This window comes from Ornithorhynchus anatinus, chromosome Y5 (genome assembly GCF_004115215.2).
Source record: "Ornithorhynchus anatinus isolate Pmale09 chromosome Y5, mOrnAna1.pri.v4, whole genome shotgun sequence".
NCBI lineage: Eukaryota > Metazoa > Chordata > Mammalia > Monotremata > Ornithorhynchidae > Ornithorhynchus > Ornithorhynchus anatinus.
In genome coordinates, this window is record NC_053179.1 from 1709869 (window position 1) to 1727143 (window position 17275).

General features: G+C 43.4%; 1 protein-coding gene across 10 annotated transcripts in view; it reads right to left on the reverse strand.

Moving 5' to 3' along the window:
* LOC114808761 (interleukin enhancer-binding factor 3-like) overlaps positions 1-17275 on the reverse strand; it is a 48327-nt gene that overhangs the window by 13622 nt on the left and 17430 nt on the right. For 7 of the 10 annotated variants that reach the window (XM_029056613.2, XM_029056608.2, XM_029056607.2 and 4 more), the window contains 13 exons: positions 16664-16811; positions 15938-16029; positions 15461-15556; positions 14521-14632; positions 14025-14122; positions 13261-13372; positions 13043-13153; positions 8049-8248; positions 7770-7937; positions 2110-2247; positions 1116-1292; positions 831-984; positions 674-721 (listed from right to left, as the gene is read on the reverse strand). In XM_029056613.2, coding sequence (XP_028912446.1) covers positions 674-721; positions 831-984; positions 1116-1292; positions 2110-2247; positions 7770-7937; positions 8049-8248; positions 13043-13153; positions 13261-13372; positions 14025-14122; positions 14521-14632; positions 15461-15556; positions 15938-16029; positions 16664-16811 — 1654 coding nt within the window. The remainder of the gene's footprint in view (positions 1-673; positions 722-830; positions 985-1115; positions 1293-2109; positions 2248-7769; positions 7938-8048; positions 8249-13042; positions 13154-13260; positions 13373-14024; positions 14123-14520; positions 14633-15460; positions 15557-15937; positions 16030-16663; positions 16812-17275) is intronic. The other 3 variants (XM_029056612.2, XM_029056611.2, XM_029056616.2) reach the window with 3 other exon arrangements.

Below are 17275 nucleotides of genomic sequence, written 5' to 3' on the forward strand. Positions count from 1 at the left end.
CTGACTGAATGAATGACCATATTCTGCAAACCAATCTCAAGATTTAAAAAAAAAATCATGAACACTCAGGTACCCAAGCTAAAAGAATTTTGGATAAACTATGATGGGTGGAAGAGACTCAAATGGCATCAGAATGGCAATGGGACAAGCTAAAAGACAGAGAGTCTGAACTTTTGAGTTTCATAAAAATTAAGGAATAATAAGCTTTGTGAAATACTTTCTGGATGACTTTGGAAGACCAAAAGCCAGGACATCTAGCATTAGTTTGTAAAAGAGTCAACCACAAATAGGGGAGATACAGCAAAGGAAAATAAATTAATAGAGATTCTTGTAAATGGTTTGGGGATGGCCACATATGTAATTTTGTGCTTACTCTTTTCTGTGCTCCTTTGATTCTCTCTCCAATTAAGGTGTCTTTACACAACCAAACAATTGTGTTGGGACAAGTTTCACATTGGTTCAAAGCAGAGAAACTGAAATTTTCAGCCCATTTGTATGAGCTGAAATTTTAAGGCATAACCTACCCAACTAAAATAATAAGATTCTAAAGATAAAAAGGGTTGGACTACTGAGTTACCAAGCCTTTAAAAAAAGATTTGTTAATAGGGTACAGGAATAGAAGGGGAATACTCTGAATCTCTATGATTTAAAATTTTTCCAAAAAAACACTGACCTGTGGTAGCTGAACTATCACCATAGCTACAGGTCCTATACCCAGCTCCTAAAAGAGCCCAGCAAAGAAAGAAAAAAATACAAAAAATAAGGCCCAAACCTCAGAATTCAGTCTTTTTAAAATCTAAATGGAAAGTAACTGGTTTTGGTCAACATACCAGTGATCACATGGCCTCCATAACTGCCATCTCTATGTCCACCTCGGCCTCGGCCTCGACTGCAGATGCTTCCACCTCTTCCCCGGCTTCGGATACTGTGGAATGGAGGGAGCTCGTGGAATAGGTTACCAATTCCATAACCAGGATTATGTTGCTAAAGGAAGACAGGATAACAAGTGACTACTCAATCATGATTTCTCTGACTACAAATTTCATTTTGGCACCTATATTCGAGAGAGGTGGTCAATGACTTTCTGCTAACTGCCAGTAACTAAAGACACCCACCTTGGAAGCAAACCTGGCTCCACCCCGGATAGGAATGTATTCCCGTTTCTTTTTGCTGGGCTCAATGGCCAGAGGAATATATGGGAAGAGTTTCTCCAGAGCAGCAAGAGCTGCATGGGCTTTGGCCACCTTTTTGTTTGAGCCAGCACCTTGAAATTTCTGGGTGTCCACTTCAACCTGAATGAGGGCAGAATATAAATAAAAAAGATTATTATGATCCCTGGTGAGGAAAGACTGTTAGAAGACAGCTTCACAAATTCACAGAAAAATAATACAGCTTAATGTGCTTAAAGGAGAGGGCAAAACTGAGGAAGAGTAGCGAGAGGGCAATTTAAAAAAGGCACGAGAGGTTATAATCATTGCTCATAGTTGTTTTAAGATGAGACAGTTTCATTTAGTGGCATATCTAGCCAACTGTCCTCCTGTTTAAACAGAAGGCCAACCCTGGGCACCAACTCTTTTGGAATAATTACTCCTGTGGCTGACAGCCTCTCTTCCCAAACTAACTAGAAGCCAGATAGGAAATAACTGATGGAGTCAAGGTGGCAACACCACCTTTTGTCCATGGCTATCAGAAAGAGAAGTCATTTCTAGGTCCTCACAATGCACCAGTAGCTCCAACAACTCTAAAAGAAAAAAACATCTGCTGGTTTTGACTTGGTAACATTTTCAGGGTTGGATAGAGGTGAGTACTACACACACACCCCCCCCCCACCCCCCCCCCCCCAATGTAAGGGTATCTGCAGGATCCATTAAGGTACGCTTAATGACTTTGACTTTGGCTTTGGCTCTGGGTAAAAAATGTCCAGCCACATTCTGGCCCCCAAACTCTCTACTGACCTCGATACATAATCAACAACTCCAGGCCAGAATTCTGACTTTGCTTTAGTGTATGCTTCAGAACCAGCACTTATCTATAAGTGAACCCAAATTCGGGAACTATCCATAACCAGGTTTACTAGGCCAGTGGGACTCCCTAATAATTCCCATTCACCTCCATGATGAAGCGCTTATCGTGGCTGCCGCCTGTCTCTGAGATCAACTCATACTTGAGTCCACGTCTCTTTTCATTAAGCTCCATTACTGGATTCTTGCCATGCTTCGTCACAATTGGACCCTGCGATTTCACATTCTGAACAAGGATAGAAAGAATGGGTAAATTTGGTACTGTCTAGGATATTCAGGGTCTTCACTGAACAACTCACCAGGTGTCTACTGACACATTTTCTTATGTTGATTGTCCCACGTTACAATGGTTCAGAGAGTAAAAACGATTCCCACTCATTCAGAATTCTCAATAAGACTTTTTCTTTATAGTCTCAGAATATACTCACATCCTTAAAAACACATATAAAATGCTCTACCAAACAGGCCAAAGTATGGTCCTCCAGGATACTGGAACTAAATTCCTAAGACTGCTAAGTGTTTTCCCCTTGAAAAAATATACTGGTCAGGCCATAAGATTTAAGAGGGGTCACCCAATTTGATCAGGAAAGAGAAGCAGTCACATGAGAAAAAACATGTAGGTTAGGAAAATAATTTACTATCCTCAATTTTAATTGACTGAGTTGTACTTAAGTTTTCAGGCTTCAACCTAGCCAAAATGATCCCTAAAACCATAAGATGGTATTAATGTAAGAGAACCTCATATAACCCTAAGTACTTTTCTTTCCAGGAGAAAGATACATTCAGGAGACTCTGTAAACCCCAAAACCCACCACTTAAGTCATTATCATCACTTCATGATTTGGAAAAATACCTGCAGCAACAAGGGAATCATTCAGGGTTCTGCAAGTTATCTGTCAGTGCTGGTGGCAGCCAGGAGCCAACGTAACAGTTCTAACTATATTTAATATAAAAATAGACTTTAATAATAATAATAATAGTGGTATTTGTTAAGCACCTACTATATGCAAAGCACTGTTCTAAATGCTGAGGGTGATACAAGGGGATCAGACTGTCCCACGTGGGGCTCACAGTTTTAATCCTCATTTTACAGATGAGGTAACTGATGCACAGAGAAGTTGCCCAAAGGCACACAGCTGACAAGCGGCACAGCCTGGATTAGAACCCATGACCTCTGACTCCCAAGCCCAGACTCTCTCCACTGAGTCAGACTTTATCATTATTTGTTTAATTAGAAGGCAATGGTAAAATATTTTCAATCTATATCACCTATCCCGCTGAACCTAACAAATTCCTTGAGGTTTAACATTCCTATTTGCAAGGACCCTTTCTACTTTTCTGCAGGAAGTCACTGTACCTCTTTTTTTCTACAGATATTATTTTTTCTGGTTCATGAAAAGACTGATCCTAAGGAAGAAGCCTATCTTTTGAAACTCCAGCATTCCATCCCTGTCTCATGAACACCGAGCTAATTTGGCATGGCTACAGAGCCACCCTTAAATTATAAGTACTTCTTTTCTCAAGTCCTCCTTGTGATTAACTGTACTCATGAAGACTGTGTAACCATTACAGTGACTCCCTGGCAGAGCATTAAATTAGGAGCTGGGCCCATATTTTATAAAGAATACTAAAACAAGGTACAGAACACTGTGGATTACTACTGTGGGTAAAATCCTTTATTAAGATCATAGGTTTATAAAAAGTATTAAATGCCAAATCTAAACTGGGACAATACAGTTATGGAAATCTTGCCAGAATGTAACTTTCTACAGTGAGATCCAGAACAAGCTATAAAGCCAGAATAGAAGAATATGATTTACAAAACCCGGCTGAAATTGCTTTAAATGTGAAATGGCTCTTCCAGGAATGGTTAATAAGGTGAATTAGGGCAATCCTGTTATAAAAATATGATGGCATTTTTTTAAGTGCTTACTATGTGATGAGCACTGTTCTAAGTGTAGATACAAGGTCATCAGGTTGTCGCACGTGGGGGTCACAGTCATCATCCTTATTTTGACAGTTGCGGGAACTGAGGCACAGAGAAGTAAAGTGACTCACCCAAAGTCACAAAGCTGATCAGTGGTGGAGCCAGGATTAGGACCTATGACCTCTGACTCCCAAGCCCAGGCACTTTCCACTATGCCTCGCTGCTTATCAATAGTTCATCAAAATTACTATACAGGGTGTCAGTGGCAACTGCTTAAAATTATTTTCCAAAACTGATTTTAAACTGTGTAACTGGTCCCCTTGGAGAGGTGAAATGTAATAGTTTGATATTTCATAAAGCATTTAAGCCTTATACAACTTAAAGCCCGAAACAAATTTTACTAGACTTTTTCAACCTCCAAAACCATACATTTCTTCTGGTGTGATGGAAACCATAACATTTCAATTGCTCTTCCAATCTCGGATTTTCCACATATCAACTGTTGGAGCAACATGAATTTTGGGAAGTAATATGGGGTGGTTGGTGTTGGAATACAGGAGAGGCAGAAACAATGGAAAAAGAAGGGGATGAGTGTATGATAATAGCAACAGCTAAACAAGATAAAGAAGCTAAAGCTAGGATAAGAATCTCTATAGGTATGTGGGGAGGGTTACAAATGTAATTAAGTAGACAAACAGTGCTAGCACAGACATATTAGGGACGGTTTTGTGAGCTAAAGAAAACACAGTAAAGAAATTAAGATGAAAATTGCCACAAGCTCTACTTAAAAGAGGTTAGGTCAACTGGACAGAGAACTTACAAATCATAAAAGGGATGTCTAGAATAGAGATGGACATGGAGTTGAGATAACACCATGTTCTCTCCTAGACCCCCTCCAATCTGGCTTCCGTCCCCTCCACTCTACCGAGACTGCTCTCTCTAAGGTCACCCATGACCTCCTTCTTGCCAAATCCGATGGCTCCTACTCCATTCTAATCCTCCTTGACCTCTCTGCTGCCTTTGACACTGTCGACCATCCCCTCCTCCTCCATACCTTATCTCACCTTGGCTTCACGGACTCTGTCCTCTCCTGGTTCTCCTCTTACCTCTCTGGCCGGTCATTCTCGGTCTCCTTCGCTGGCGCCTCTTCCCCCTCCCATCCTTTAACTGTTGGAGGTCCTCAAGAGTCAGTTCTTGGCCCTCTTCTGTTCTCCATTTACACTCACTCCCTCGGTGAACTCATCCGTTCTCACGGCTTTGACTACCATCTCTACGCAGATGACACGCAGATCTACATCTCCGCCCCTGTCCTCTCCCCCTCCCTTCAGGCTCGCATCTCCTCCTGCCTCCAGGACGTCTCCACCTGGATGTCGGCCCGCCACCTAAAAAACTCAACATGAGCAAGACTGAGCTCCTCATCTTCCCTCCCAAACCCGGTCCTCTCCCAGACTTCTCTATCACCGTCGATGGCACGACCATCCTTCCCGTCTCTCAGGCCCGCAATCTCGGTGTCATCCTTGACTCGTCTCTCTCGTTCACCCCACACATCCTATCCGTTACCAAGACCTGCCGGTTTCACCTCTACAATATCGCCAAGATCTGCCCTTTCCTCTCCACCCAAATGGCTACCTTACTGTTACAGGCTCTCGTTATATCCCGGCTAGACTACTGTGTCAGCCTTCTCTCTGACCTCCCTTCCTCCTCTCTCGCCCCGCTCCAGTCTATTCTTCACTCCGCTGCCCGGCTCATCTTCCTGCAGAAACGATCTGGGCATGTCACTCCCCTTCTTAAACAACTCCAGTGGTTGCCTATCAACCTCCGCTCCAAACAAAAACTCCTCACTCTAGGCTTCAAGGCTCTCCATCACCTTGCCCCTTCCTACCCCTCCTCCCTTCTCTCTTTCTACCACCCACCCCGCACGCTCCGCTCCTCTGCCGCCCACCTCCTCACCGTCCCTCGGTCTCGCCTATCCCGCCGTCGACCCCTGGGTCACGCCCTCCTGCGGTCCTGGAACGCCCTCCCTCCTCACCTCCGCCAAACTGATTCTCTTTCCCTCTTCAAAACCCTACTTAAAACTCACCTCCTCCAAAAGGCCTTCCCAGACTGAGCTCCTCTTCTCCCTCTACTCTCTCTGCCATCCCCCCTTTACCTCTCCACAGCTAAACCCTCATTTCCCCTTTTCCCTCTGCTCCTCCACCTCTCCCTTCCCATCCCCACAGCACTGTACTCCTCCGCTCAACTGTAAATATTTTCGTTACCCTATTTATTTTGTTAATCAATTGTACATTGCCTTGATTCTATTTAGTTGCCATTGTTTTTATGAGATGTTCTTCCCCTTGACTCTATTTATTGCCATTGTTCTTGTCTGTCCGTCTCCCTTGATTAGACTGTAAGCCCGTCAAACGGCAGGGACTGTCTCTATCTGTTGCCGACTTGTTCATCCCAAGCGCTTAGTACAGTGCTCTGCACATAGCGCTCAATAAATACTATTGAATGAATAACACAGAAGTAGTCAATGGGAGAAAACAAAATCCAGGGTGGGAAGGGGATATCAAGATGGATATATAATAAACCTTTGAAATGGAATACTATGTGCAAAACTTCATTCGATCGTATTTATTGAGTGCTTACTGTGTGCAAAGCACTGTACTAAGCTCTTGGAAAGTATAATTCAGTAACAAATAGAGACAATCCCTGCCCGACAACAAGACTGGAGGACATCAGTCTGTTCCAGGGATAAGAAAGCAAACAAATCTGAATGACACATGGGAACCAGGCTTAAAGAGCAAGGATGAGAATGGGCAATTCCAGGGGCAAAACAACCCTTTCCTTGGACATTCTGTTGACCAATATTCAAGAGCAAAGTAAGCAGGAGACTGGTCAGCCCTGGAGATGAATTCACTGACTTCCCTTAGGATGGTTTATGGAAAAGTTGGTTACAAAGTTGTTTTCAAGCCATCAGTTTTAGGAGACATGTTGTACTTAGTTTTTTTTATGGTATTTGCTAAGAGCTTAATACTTGCCAGGGTTTGTACTAAGTGTTGGGGTATATAAAAGATAATCAGATTGGACACAGTCCAAGTCTCACATTGGGCTCATAATGTTAATCCTCCATTTATATATGAGGTTACTGAGGCACAGAGAGGTAAAGTGACTTGCCCAAGGTCAACCAGCAGACAAGTGACAATGCTAGGATTAGAACCTAGATCCTTCTGTCTCCCATGGTCACGCTTTATCCAATAGGCCATTCTGCTGCTCAGTGTATGCACAGAATACCAAACAGATTGAGTTTTGTATACATACACCAGAGCACCATATTAGAAGCCTACTGGGTGTGAACTTTTCTATTTTCAGTATTGTCACTGCTCACTGTCTTTAAAACCATATAAAGAGTGTCTTCTGAAAGCAAAGGATAATGCTAGGCTTCAACTCTGTAGTAAGCACTATATTTTGTTTGCAGTTTTGAACCCCTCAGTGTGTAGAATTACCAGAAATGAAAACCCAATATTTGCAAAATGCTGAATGGAAGGGACCCTGGGCAAACTCATAAACTGTGTGCCTTTAGTGCCCATTAAGAATAGTACTAAATTACACATAAACTGATTGGGGCTCCAAATGGATACTGAACATCTATTCAGTTTGGGGACTGAGTGACTTCTATGTAGAATTTGGAACCAAGACTAAATTGTGTGAATCTTTTGTGATAAATCTGAAATTAAGTGCCACCCCATTATCACCAATTCACTTTTTAGATATACTGAAGATTTAACACTACACAGACATGAATCTGCTTTTTCTGAGAGCTCAAGCTGGCACCTCACCTCAAAGGCGTGATTGTCCAAAGGGAATTTGGTAGAGGAAATGGCCATCTCTTCCTCAGAGGAAGGAAGAATTACAACACAGTTATGCTCTGTTTTCTCAGATGAATCTTCACTTTTGCTTGACAATTTGCCTTCCACACCTGTGACCAGACCCATGTCCTGCAACACCTGCAAGAGTGAGATATGGGTGAGGGACCCACAGAGACCAATTAACCACAGGGCTTTCACAATTCCTAAAAAGCAAATTAATAAAATCCTAAGGCACCAACATTATCCTACCTTGATAGCTACATGAAGTTTGGCAGTCTTTTTGGAGGGTCCAGAAGCCTCAAATATGTTGCCATCAACTTCCAGAGACATGGTGAAGATAGGGGCATGGACAGGGCCAGTCTGGGAAACTAGTTTATACTGAAGTCCTGGTTTGAGTTGATTCAATTTCATCAGCGCATTCATCACCTGAGGAGGCTCTGTTTTCTCCTCTTAATACAAAGTAGAGATTTGTTCGGTTACATAAAATGCCAGTTTTCTTAGTCAACATCCCCAGTATTCACTTATACTTGGATCTAATGACTGCTGATGCCATTTAGTGATCCTGCTGGGGCTTTTCTGGGACGGATTACTGGATGCCTATTGCAAGCAAGACAATGTACAGAGTGGAAGAAATAATTTTTGAAGTAAATTGTATGATGGTTTTGGCTGGCCACAGAAGAATTTATAAATTAATAAATTTGAAGAATTCTCTGGAGTTAAACCTGGGTGTTCACAAAAATAATAATAATAATAATTATGGTATTTGTTAACCTCTTATTTTGTGCAGAGCACTGTTCTAAGCGCTTGGGTAGATACAGGGTAATCAGATTATCCCACATGGGGCTCACATTTTTTAATCCCCATTTTTACAGATAAGGTAAATGAGGCTCAAAGAAGTTAAGTGACTTGCCCAAAGTCACACAGCAGACAAGTGGCAGAGTCGGTATTAGAACCCACTACCTCTAATTCTCAAGCCCGTGCTCTTTCCACTGAGCCACGCTACTTCTCAATGATGTAGATGGTATTCATAATTATGGAGCTATAAGGTCCCCCACTGCACCAAAACAGTCTTCTAGCAACACAGCATGAAGATAATGCATGATTAATGCAGAAATTTGAACTAGGTACAGCATGTGTTCAGTCATCCAGTACAGTAAAGGCAGATGGATGAATTAGGCACCCAAGAATGCAGCTCTAAACAACTAATTTGAGAGACATTCATTCATTCATTCAATAGTATTTATTGAGCACTTACTATGTGCAAAGCACTGTACTAAGCACTTGGAATGTACCTTTGCACAATTCGGCAACAGTTAGAGACAATCCCTGCCCAGTGATGGGCTCACAGTCTAACCAGGGGAGACAGACGGCAGGGCAAAACAGAACGAAAGAAAAACATGACAACATTACCACGATAAATGAATCAAGGGGATGTACGCCTCATTAACAAAATAAATAGGGTAATAAATAATATATACAAATGAGCATAGTGCTGAGGGGAGGGGAAGGTGCAGAGGATGCAGTGGGGAGGGAAGGGGGAGCAGAGGGAAAGGGGACTCAGCTGAGGGGAGGGGAAGAGGGAAGGGGAAGGAGCAGAGGGTGGAGGGGGAGCAGAGGGAAAAGGGGTAGCTCAGTCTAGGAAGGCCTCTTGGAGAAGGTGAGCTCTCAGTAGGGCTTTGAAGAGAGGAAGAGAGGTAGTCTGGCGGAGGTGAGAGGGAGAGCATTCCAGTACAGTGGTAGGACATGGGGCAGAGGTCGCCGGAGGGATAGGCGTGAACAGGGGGGACAGTGAAGAGGTGAGCAGCAGAGGAGCAGAATGTACAGGGTGGGCAGTAGAGAGAAGGGAGGTGAGGTAGGAGGGGGCAAGGTGATAGAGAGCTTTGAAGTTAAGAGTGAGGAGTTTTTGTTTCATGTGGAGGTTGACAGGCAACCACTGGAGGTGTTTAAGGAGGGGAGTGACATGTCCAGAGCGTTTCGGCAGGAAGATGATCCGGGCAGCGGAATGAAGAATACACTGGAGCAGGGAGAAACAGGAGGAAGGGAGATCAGAGAGAGGGTTGACACAATAATCCAGCCAGGGTATTATGAGGGCCCGCACCAGCAAGATAGCTGGTGGTGGAGAGGAAAGGGCGGATCTTGGCGATAATCGTAAAGGTGAGACCAGCAGGCGTTGGTGACGGACTGGATGTGTGGGATGAATGAGAGAGCTGAGTCAAGGATGACACCAAGGTTGCGGGCTTGAGAGACAGGAAGGATGGTCGTGCCGTCCACAGTGACAGGGAATTCAGGAAGAGAACAGGGCTTGGGAGAGAAGATAAGGAGCTCAATTTTGGACATACTGAATTTTAGGTGGTGGGCAGACATCCCTCCTCGCAAGTGCCACCCCCTCTACCTCCTGCAACTGTGTTTCGGACCCCATTCCCAGTCACCTTATAAAAACCATCACCCCTTCCTTCCTCCCCTCCTTAACTTCTATCTTCAACCACTCACTCACCAATGGCTTCTTCACCTCTGCCTTCAAACATGCCCATGTCTCCCCCATCCTAAAAAAACCCGCTCTTGACTCCACTTCCCCTTCCAGTTATCACCCTATCTCCCTCCTACCCTTTCTTTCCAAATGCCTACAAGAGTCATCTACACTCACTGCCCTGAATCCCTCAACTCCAACTCTCTCCTGGACCCCCTTCCATCTGGCTTCCGTCCCCTCCACTCTACCGAGACTGCTCTCTCGAAGTCACCCATGACCTCCTTCTTGCCAAATCCAATGGTTCCTCCTCTATCCTAATCCTCCTCGGCCTCTCAACTGCCTTTGACACTGTTGACCATCCCTTTCTCCTCCACACCTTATCTCACCTTGGCTTCACTGACTCCGTCCTCTCCTGGTTCTCCTCTTATCTTTCTGGCCATTCATTCTCGGTCTCCTTTGCAGGCTCCTCCTCCCCCTCCCATCCTCTGTCGGGGTTCCTCAAGGGTCAGTTCTTGGCCCTCTTCTGCTCTCCATCTACATTCTCTCTCTTGGTGAACTTACTCGCTTCCACGGCATCAATTATCATCTCTATGCAAATGACACCCAAATCTACATTTCCTCCCGTTCTCTCCCCTTCCCTTCTGGCTCGTATCTCCTCCTGCCTCAAGGACGTCTCCATCTGGATGTCTCCCACCACCTAAAATTCAACATGTCCAAAACTGAGCTCCTTATCTTCCCTCCCAAGCCCTGTCCTCTTCCTGACTTCCCTGTCACTGTGGACGGCATGACCATCCTTCCTGTCTCTCAAGCCCGCAACCCGATTAGACTGTAAGCCCGTCAAACGGCAGGGACTGTCTCTGTTGCCGACTTGTTCATTCCAAGTGCTTAGTACAGTGATCTGCACATAGTAAGCGCTCAATAAATACTATTGAATGAATGAATGAACCTTGGTGTCATCCTTGACTCAGCTCTCATTCACCCCATACATCCAATCTGTCACCAACGCCTGCTGGTCTCACCTTTACAATATCGCCAAAATCCGCCCTTTCCTCTCCAACACCAGCTATCGTGCTGGTGCAGGCCCTCATAATATCCTGGCTGGATTATTGTGTCAGCCTTCTCTCTGATATCCCTTCCTCCTTTTTCTCCCCACTCCAGTCTATTCTTCATTTCCGCTGCCCGGATCATCTTCCTGCCGAAGTGCTCTGGGCATGTCACTTCCCTCCTTAAAACCTCCTGCGGTTGCCCATCAACCTCCACACGAAATGAAAACTTCTCATTCCGGTCTTCAAGGCTCTCCATCACCTTGCCCCCTCCTACCTCTTCTCCCTTCTTTCTACTGCTCACCCCGCACACTCCGCTCTTCTGCGGCTCACCTCCTCAACATCCTCCGTTCATACCTATCCTGCCTTCAACCTCTGGCCCACGTCCCACTGCTGCCCTGGAATCCCCTCCCTCCTCACCTCTGCCATACTAACTCTCTTCCCCTCTTCAAAGCCCTACTGAGAGCTCACCTCCTCCAAGAGGCCTTCCCAGACTGAGCCTCCCCTTTTCCCTCTGCTCCCGCTTCACTTCTCCTCAGCCAAGCCCCCTTTCCTCCCTTTCCCTCTGCTCCTCCTCCTCTCTCTTTCCCTCAGCACTGTGGTCATTTGTATATATTATTACCCTATTTATTTTTGTTAATGAGGTATACATCCCCTTGAGTCTATTTATCATGATTAAGTTGTCTTGTATTTGTTCGTCTGTCTCCCCGGATTAGACTCTAAGCCCGTCAATGGGCAGAGATTGTCTCTATCTGTTGCTGAACTATACATTCCAATACTTAGTACAGTGTTTTTCACACAGTAAGCACTCAGTAAATACTACTGAATGAATGAATGAAATCCAGGTGGAGACATCCTGGAGGCAGGAGGAGATGCGAGCCTAAGCAACACCGCTTCTCTGCAACTATTTACTAAGCATTTACTGACTGCAGACCCCTGAACCAAATATCTGGGAAAGCACAATACCACACAGTTGGTAGAATTTATTTACTATTTATCTCTAAATTATTTATTACTACTTTTATCTTACTCCACTCTTTTCCTATTATTGCATACTTTGCAACTCCAGCACCATCTTGCTCATTATACTTCAATCTCATCAATCTCACTAACAACACCTTTCATGCTCTCCCTCTTGTGTGGAACACTCTCCTCCACTATTTATACCAGACCATCACTCTCTCCATTGTCAAACCTTTTTGCAATCATAAGTCTTCCCAAAGGTCTTTCCTGAATAAGCTGTTTTCCTTGACACACTCTCATATCTGCTTTGCCTATGCACTTGGATCTGGATCTGTATAATCTAAGCATCTGATATTCATCACACCCTTAAACGCACAGCACTTACAAACATATCTGTAATTCTACTAATGTTTGTCTCCCTCTGTAGACTATAAATTCATGTATAGCAGGGACCATATCTACCAACTCTGTTGAATTGTACTGTCCCAAACACTTAGTCAGGTGATGTCAGAGGCATTCAGTAAGAACTCAATAAATACCACTGATCTCAAGCTTCAAACTTTCCCAAGGTTTTCTTACTGTAGATACTTATAAAATATCATTACTACTATCTAAAGGAAATTAATCACCTCACTGTCAGGCCTTAATGTCCTGCAGAGCCCCAAACCACATTAAATATAATTCTTTGACAAGCAATCTACATCCACAGGCCACAGACACTGTCTTCTAGCAATTCACTCCTCAGCCAGTCTATACTTAAATTTGCTAACCTTTCTTCAGAATCCTTTTCTTCTTCTTGATGGGTGACTTGTCTTCCCCGTCCTCCTCCACGGGACGTTTCAGTGGAGTGTTGGTATAGGTGGTGCTAGGGGGAATCTGGACTAGAAGACCATATGGAAAGACAACAATCAGCAGTATGTGGTGTCCTGGATAGGACAACCCACCATAGAACCACAAGATGCCCCCAAGATATAAACTCAGTATTTACCTGTGTAATCCACAAGGCTTTCATTCTTTGGCTTCTTAGGCACCTTCAAAGGCAGGGGGTCAATGCCCAAGACTTTGTAAAGCTGACCAAAAGCAGCAAGCCGCAGGGCATGCTTATGTGAAAAAGGATCATGGAATATTTACCAGGCAGCAGTGATTTTAATGGTCAAAATTAATTATCACCTATAAACTATTGCGCTGAGAGCTCCAAGCTAGTCTTTTACACAAAACAGCAAGGTGACCCAACAATAGACCACATAGGAATCTTGACTTTTCGTGTCCACAACTTTGCCCATATCCTCCGTTTAAAATAACATCTCCAATCTTAGGGCCAGTAGCCATGGGTGCAGCTGGTTTCCCAATCACCATTTTCAAGCTTTGCCCTGCTTCCACAATTGAACTGTGAACACCATACGGAACATGGACTGTGTCCAAACTGGTTATCTTGCATTTACTCCAGTGCTTAGTACAGTGCTTGGCACATAGTAAGTACTTAATAAAAACCATAACAATAATAATGTTAACATTATTTCACTTCTTCCTTTTCACGTTTGGTTTCTGAAGAATCAAGTACAATCTGGAAGTGGTGGGAGCTAAGTGAAGAGGACACTAACTTGGGAGCTCAGGAATGGGGTCCTCTTGTTTAATTCAAGACCTGCAGCCCTGAATTTGTAGCAAGAGTTTCCAGTACAATATCATTAAGAACTCCCAGAGAAAGAAATGAAGGCCAGTTCTGAGTGACTGGGCAAGGTAAGGCAACTATACCTGAGCACTCTGTGTGATATCTTCCCTTTGCTGTCTGTCTAGATGCCCAATAGCATCAATGGCTTCTTTTTCACAAGGGTCATAAATGCCAGAACCATCTGAAGGCAGGAAACAAGGAAGATATGAAGAGGATTATCTCTCAGCATTGCAAAAGAGGTAAGGCTGGGGGGGGGACGACGACAGATGAGTAAGAGCTTTACTTCCTTACTCCCTCCCCAACCACACCCAGTTCTGGTATGGTCCTGAGAAAAGGGACCTTGGCTCTTTTGAGAAATAAAAGCCACTGGGTCAGTCAGAATAGGGCGGAGGCTGAATAGGGCGGAGGCTGAATAAAATGGTACTCCAAGAGCTCTGGCATGCTCTTGGACCCAGGGGTGAGGGGAAGATGGGGTCATTCCCCTAATTCTGGTGGTATCCCAGAGTAGGGATGTGGGGGAAAAAATAGCTTGATCTCTTGCCTAATATGGCCACTTCAGAAGTGGGGGAGTCAACCCACCTGGCATGATAATGCCTGATGCCAGGCACTCAAGCACTCTCCGAAGGGCCTCTCCAACACCCATGGGTCTATTTGCTGTTCCAATTGATTTTTCACAGAGAAGTTCCAGAGGCTGAAAGATATGGCTTCAATGTTACAGATGTGCTAAGATGATCAGCAACACAAACCTCTAAAAGGAGAAAACTTGTCATATAAACCTAGAAAAGTTTGATCTGCTGCTCAGTAGTGGTGGCAGGACTATAAACATCCTAGCTGAAAGATTCTGAAACTCTGAGCTACCATGGCTACAAACCACAAATATGGAGGACTCATGAACACTCATACCCAGTCAGCCAAAATCAGAAATACCAGGGCTATAAACCACTAAAACCAAGCAAAAAGTAAACTTCATGAAAAGGCCAAATTAAAAAACTGCTCAAGGAGTTCCCAAAAAGGAAAAGATACTTTCAATTTGACAGCTGTTGCTGATTAACTCAATCAGTTATTGTCCATGAAAAGGCTGTATTAAAAAGTGCTCGACGATTTCCCAAGAAGGGAAAGGCACTTTCAATTTGATAGCTGCTGCTGGTTAACTCAGTCAGTCACCGTTATTATTGCATACTCACTGTGTGCGGAGAACTGAACTAAGCACTTAGGAAAGTATAATATGACAGAATTCATGGACACAGTCTCTGCCCCCAGGGAGCTTATGGTCTCGATGGAAAGACAGACATTAAATTATGGATACAGGAAACTTCACAGTATAAGGATGTGTACATGAATGCTGTGGGGCTGAGGATGGGGTGAATATCAAGTGCTTATGGGTTGGAATCTGAGTGTATAGGTGACAAAAACAGTAGCGCTAGTAGGGGAGAGAGGGCTCAGTCTTTGTTCATCTCTTCCCCACCCAACAAAGAAGGGAAAAGAGAACCGAAAACAGAAGAGAGGTGGGGGACCTTACCCATCCTCGAAGTGGGGCCCAAGTGGGAACTCGACTGCACAAGTCTCTTAGTACCCGGATGACTATGACACAAGACTTTAGTCCATTTGCTCTGGCCTAGAGTAATAAAGCATGAAAACTTTCAACCCAGAGCTTGCAGGTCTACCTTATGAAAGATAATTTTCAAGTCTGGTTGTGCTACTTTATAATGAATAAAATGAAAGACATGATATACATTTCTTCAACTATCAAACATATTTAATGTGCTTATGTTTTAAGCAATTAAAGGAGTAAGAAAAAAGCAACATTACTCTTACAAGGGTATTTCTTTTGGGTCACCCAAATTTTGTATTCATTGCTCCTTTAGCAGTTACCCAGTAATAGCTACTTAGATTAGCAATGATGAATGACAGTCTGAAGAGGTGTAGGATCCTGCCAGTCAATTCAAACGTGCACAAGGTGTCTACTAAGAATTGAAGATAAGAACAAAATGCAAACCTGGAACCACTTGGCATGTCGAAGAGATGCCAAGGTAGCAAGGCACTTCTCCTTATCCAGAACATCTGGGGGATCGGTAACTGATGGTATTTCTATTCATGGAATGAGGAAATAATATGCAGTTTGAATATATGAGTTTTGAGCAGGAGTTAGGGGAACATGGGCAAATATATGTGCCTAGCAATTATTCCAAACTGTTGCCTTTGTGAAAATTGTAAATTAAAAGGATAAACTGCATTAAGGGTAATTTGGGAAGGCAATGTCCTCTCTTCTCTTACTTGACTTTCTCCTTTATCTAATAAATTACCTTGAAGTCAACGACATCTAATAAAAGGGATGGAAAAATTCCTCTTAACCAAAGGTCTAAAATATCTCCATCTCATGCTTTATGACCAAGCAAAAGCCATTTAAAGGCTATATTCTCTCTTCTTTTGGGTCAAGGAAATTATGTATTTTTAAAATGTTTGCAAATCTTACACAAGGCACCTGAAGGCTAAAATAAGGGGGATGAAATGTAATACAACTCAATTTTAAGATAATTTTCACCATAAATGATATTTGGTTTAAGCACTGTTGTGGCTCTTCATAGCATTATCAAATGGAGAACTGTATTCTTCTTTGGGCTATATGGGCTGTAATCTTACAGTTTAAAAAAATAAGCCTCCAAAACCTAGGTGAAAGTCTTCAAATGAACTGAGTAATGATTTTTTTTTCAGTTTCACATACCTCCTGTGGTCAGCTTTTCCATTTCCTCTCGGACCACAGGTGAAGTCAAATGGATGATCAAGAAAAGCTGAGTTTCTTTGGGATTTTTTATTACAATTGCAGCTTCTTCAATAGATCTGATAATTTCATATTTATCCTCAGTAATCAACTGCAGTATAAAACAGAAGGTAGAGAAGTACTTCAGGGATAAAAGAAGCCTCCCTGCTGGGTACAATGGACAAGCTCCAGAAGGTACTTTTGACCATGTCCTGACTCTTCCCCTGGTAATGAGAGCTGAGCTGGTCTGACTGAAAGTTTGAAAGTGCTATCAATTCTAGAATTAATCAACATCTCACCAGAATGCCCAGTCATTAGACTTATTCTCTCTGCCTCCTAACAAATAGCAAGTTCATCTTTAAAAAGAAGTCAAAGAATCTGGAGAGTTCTGTCCCAGTCCCAGACATGACCTTTGGGCAAGACACTCCGAAGCCCAATGTGAGCAGGGATTGTCTCTATTTATTAACGAATGGACTTTCTCAGTGCTTAGTACAGTGCTTTCACAAAATAAGTGCTCAATAAATATAATTGAATGAATTTAACATGGAGAGAATGTTGCTTCACCCTAACATGGAC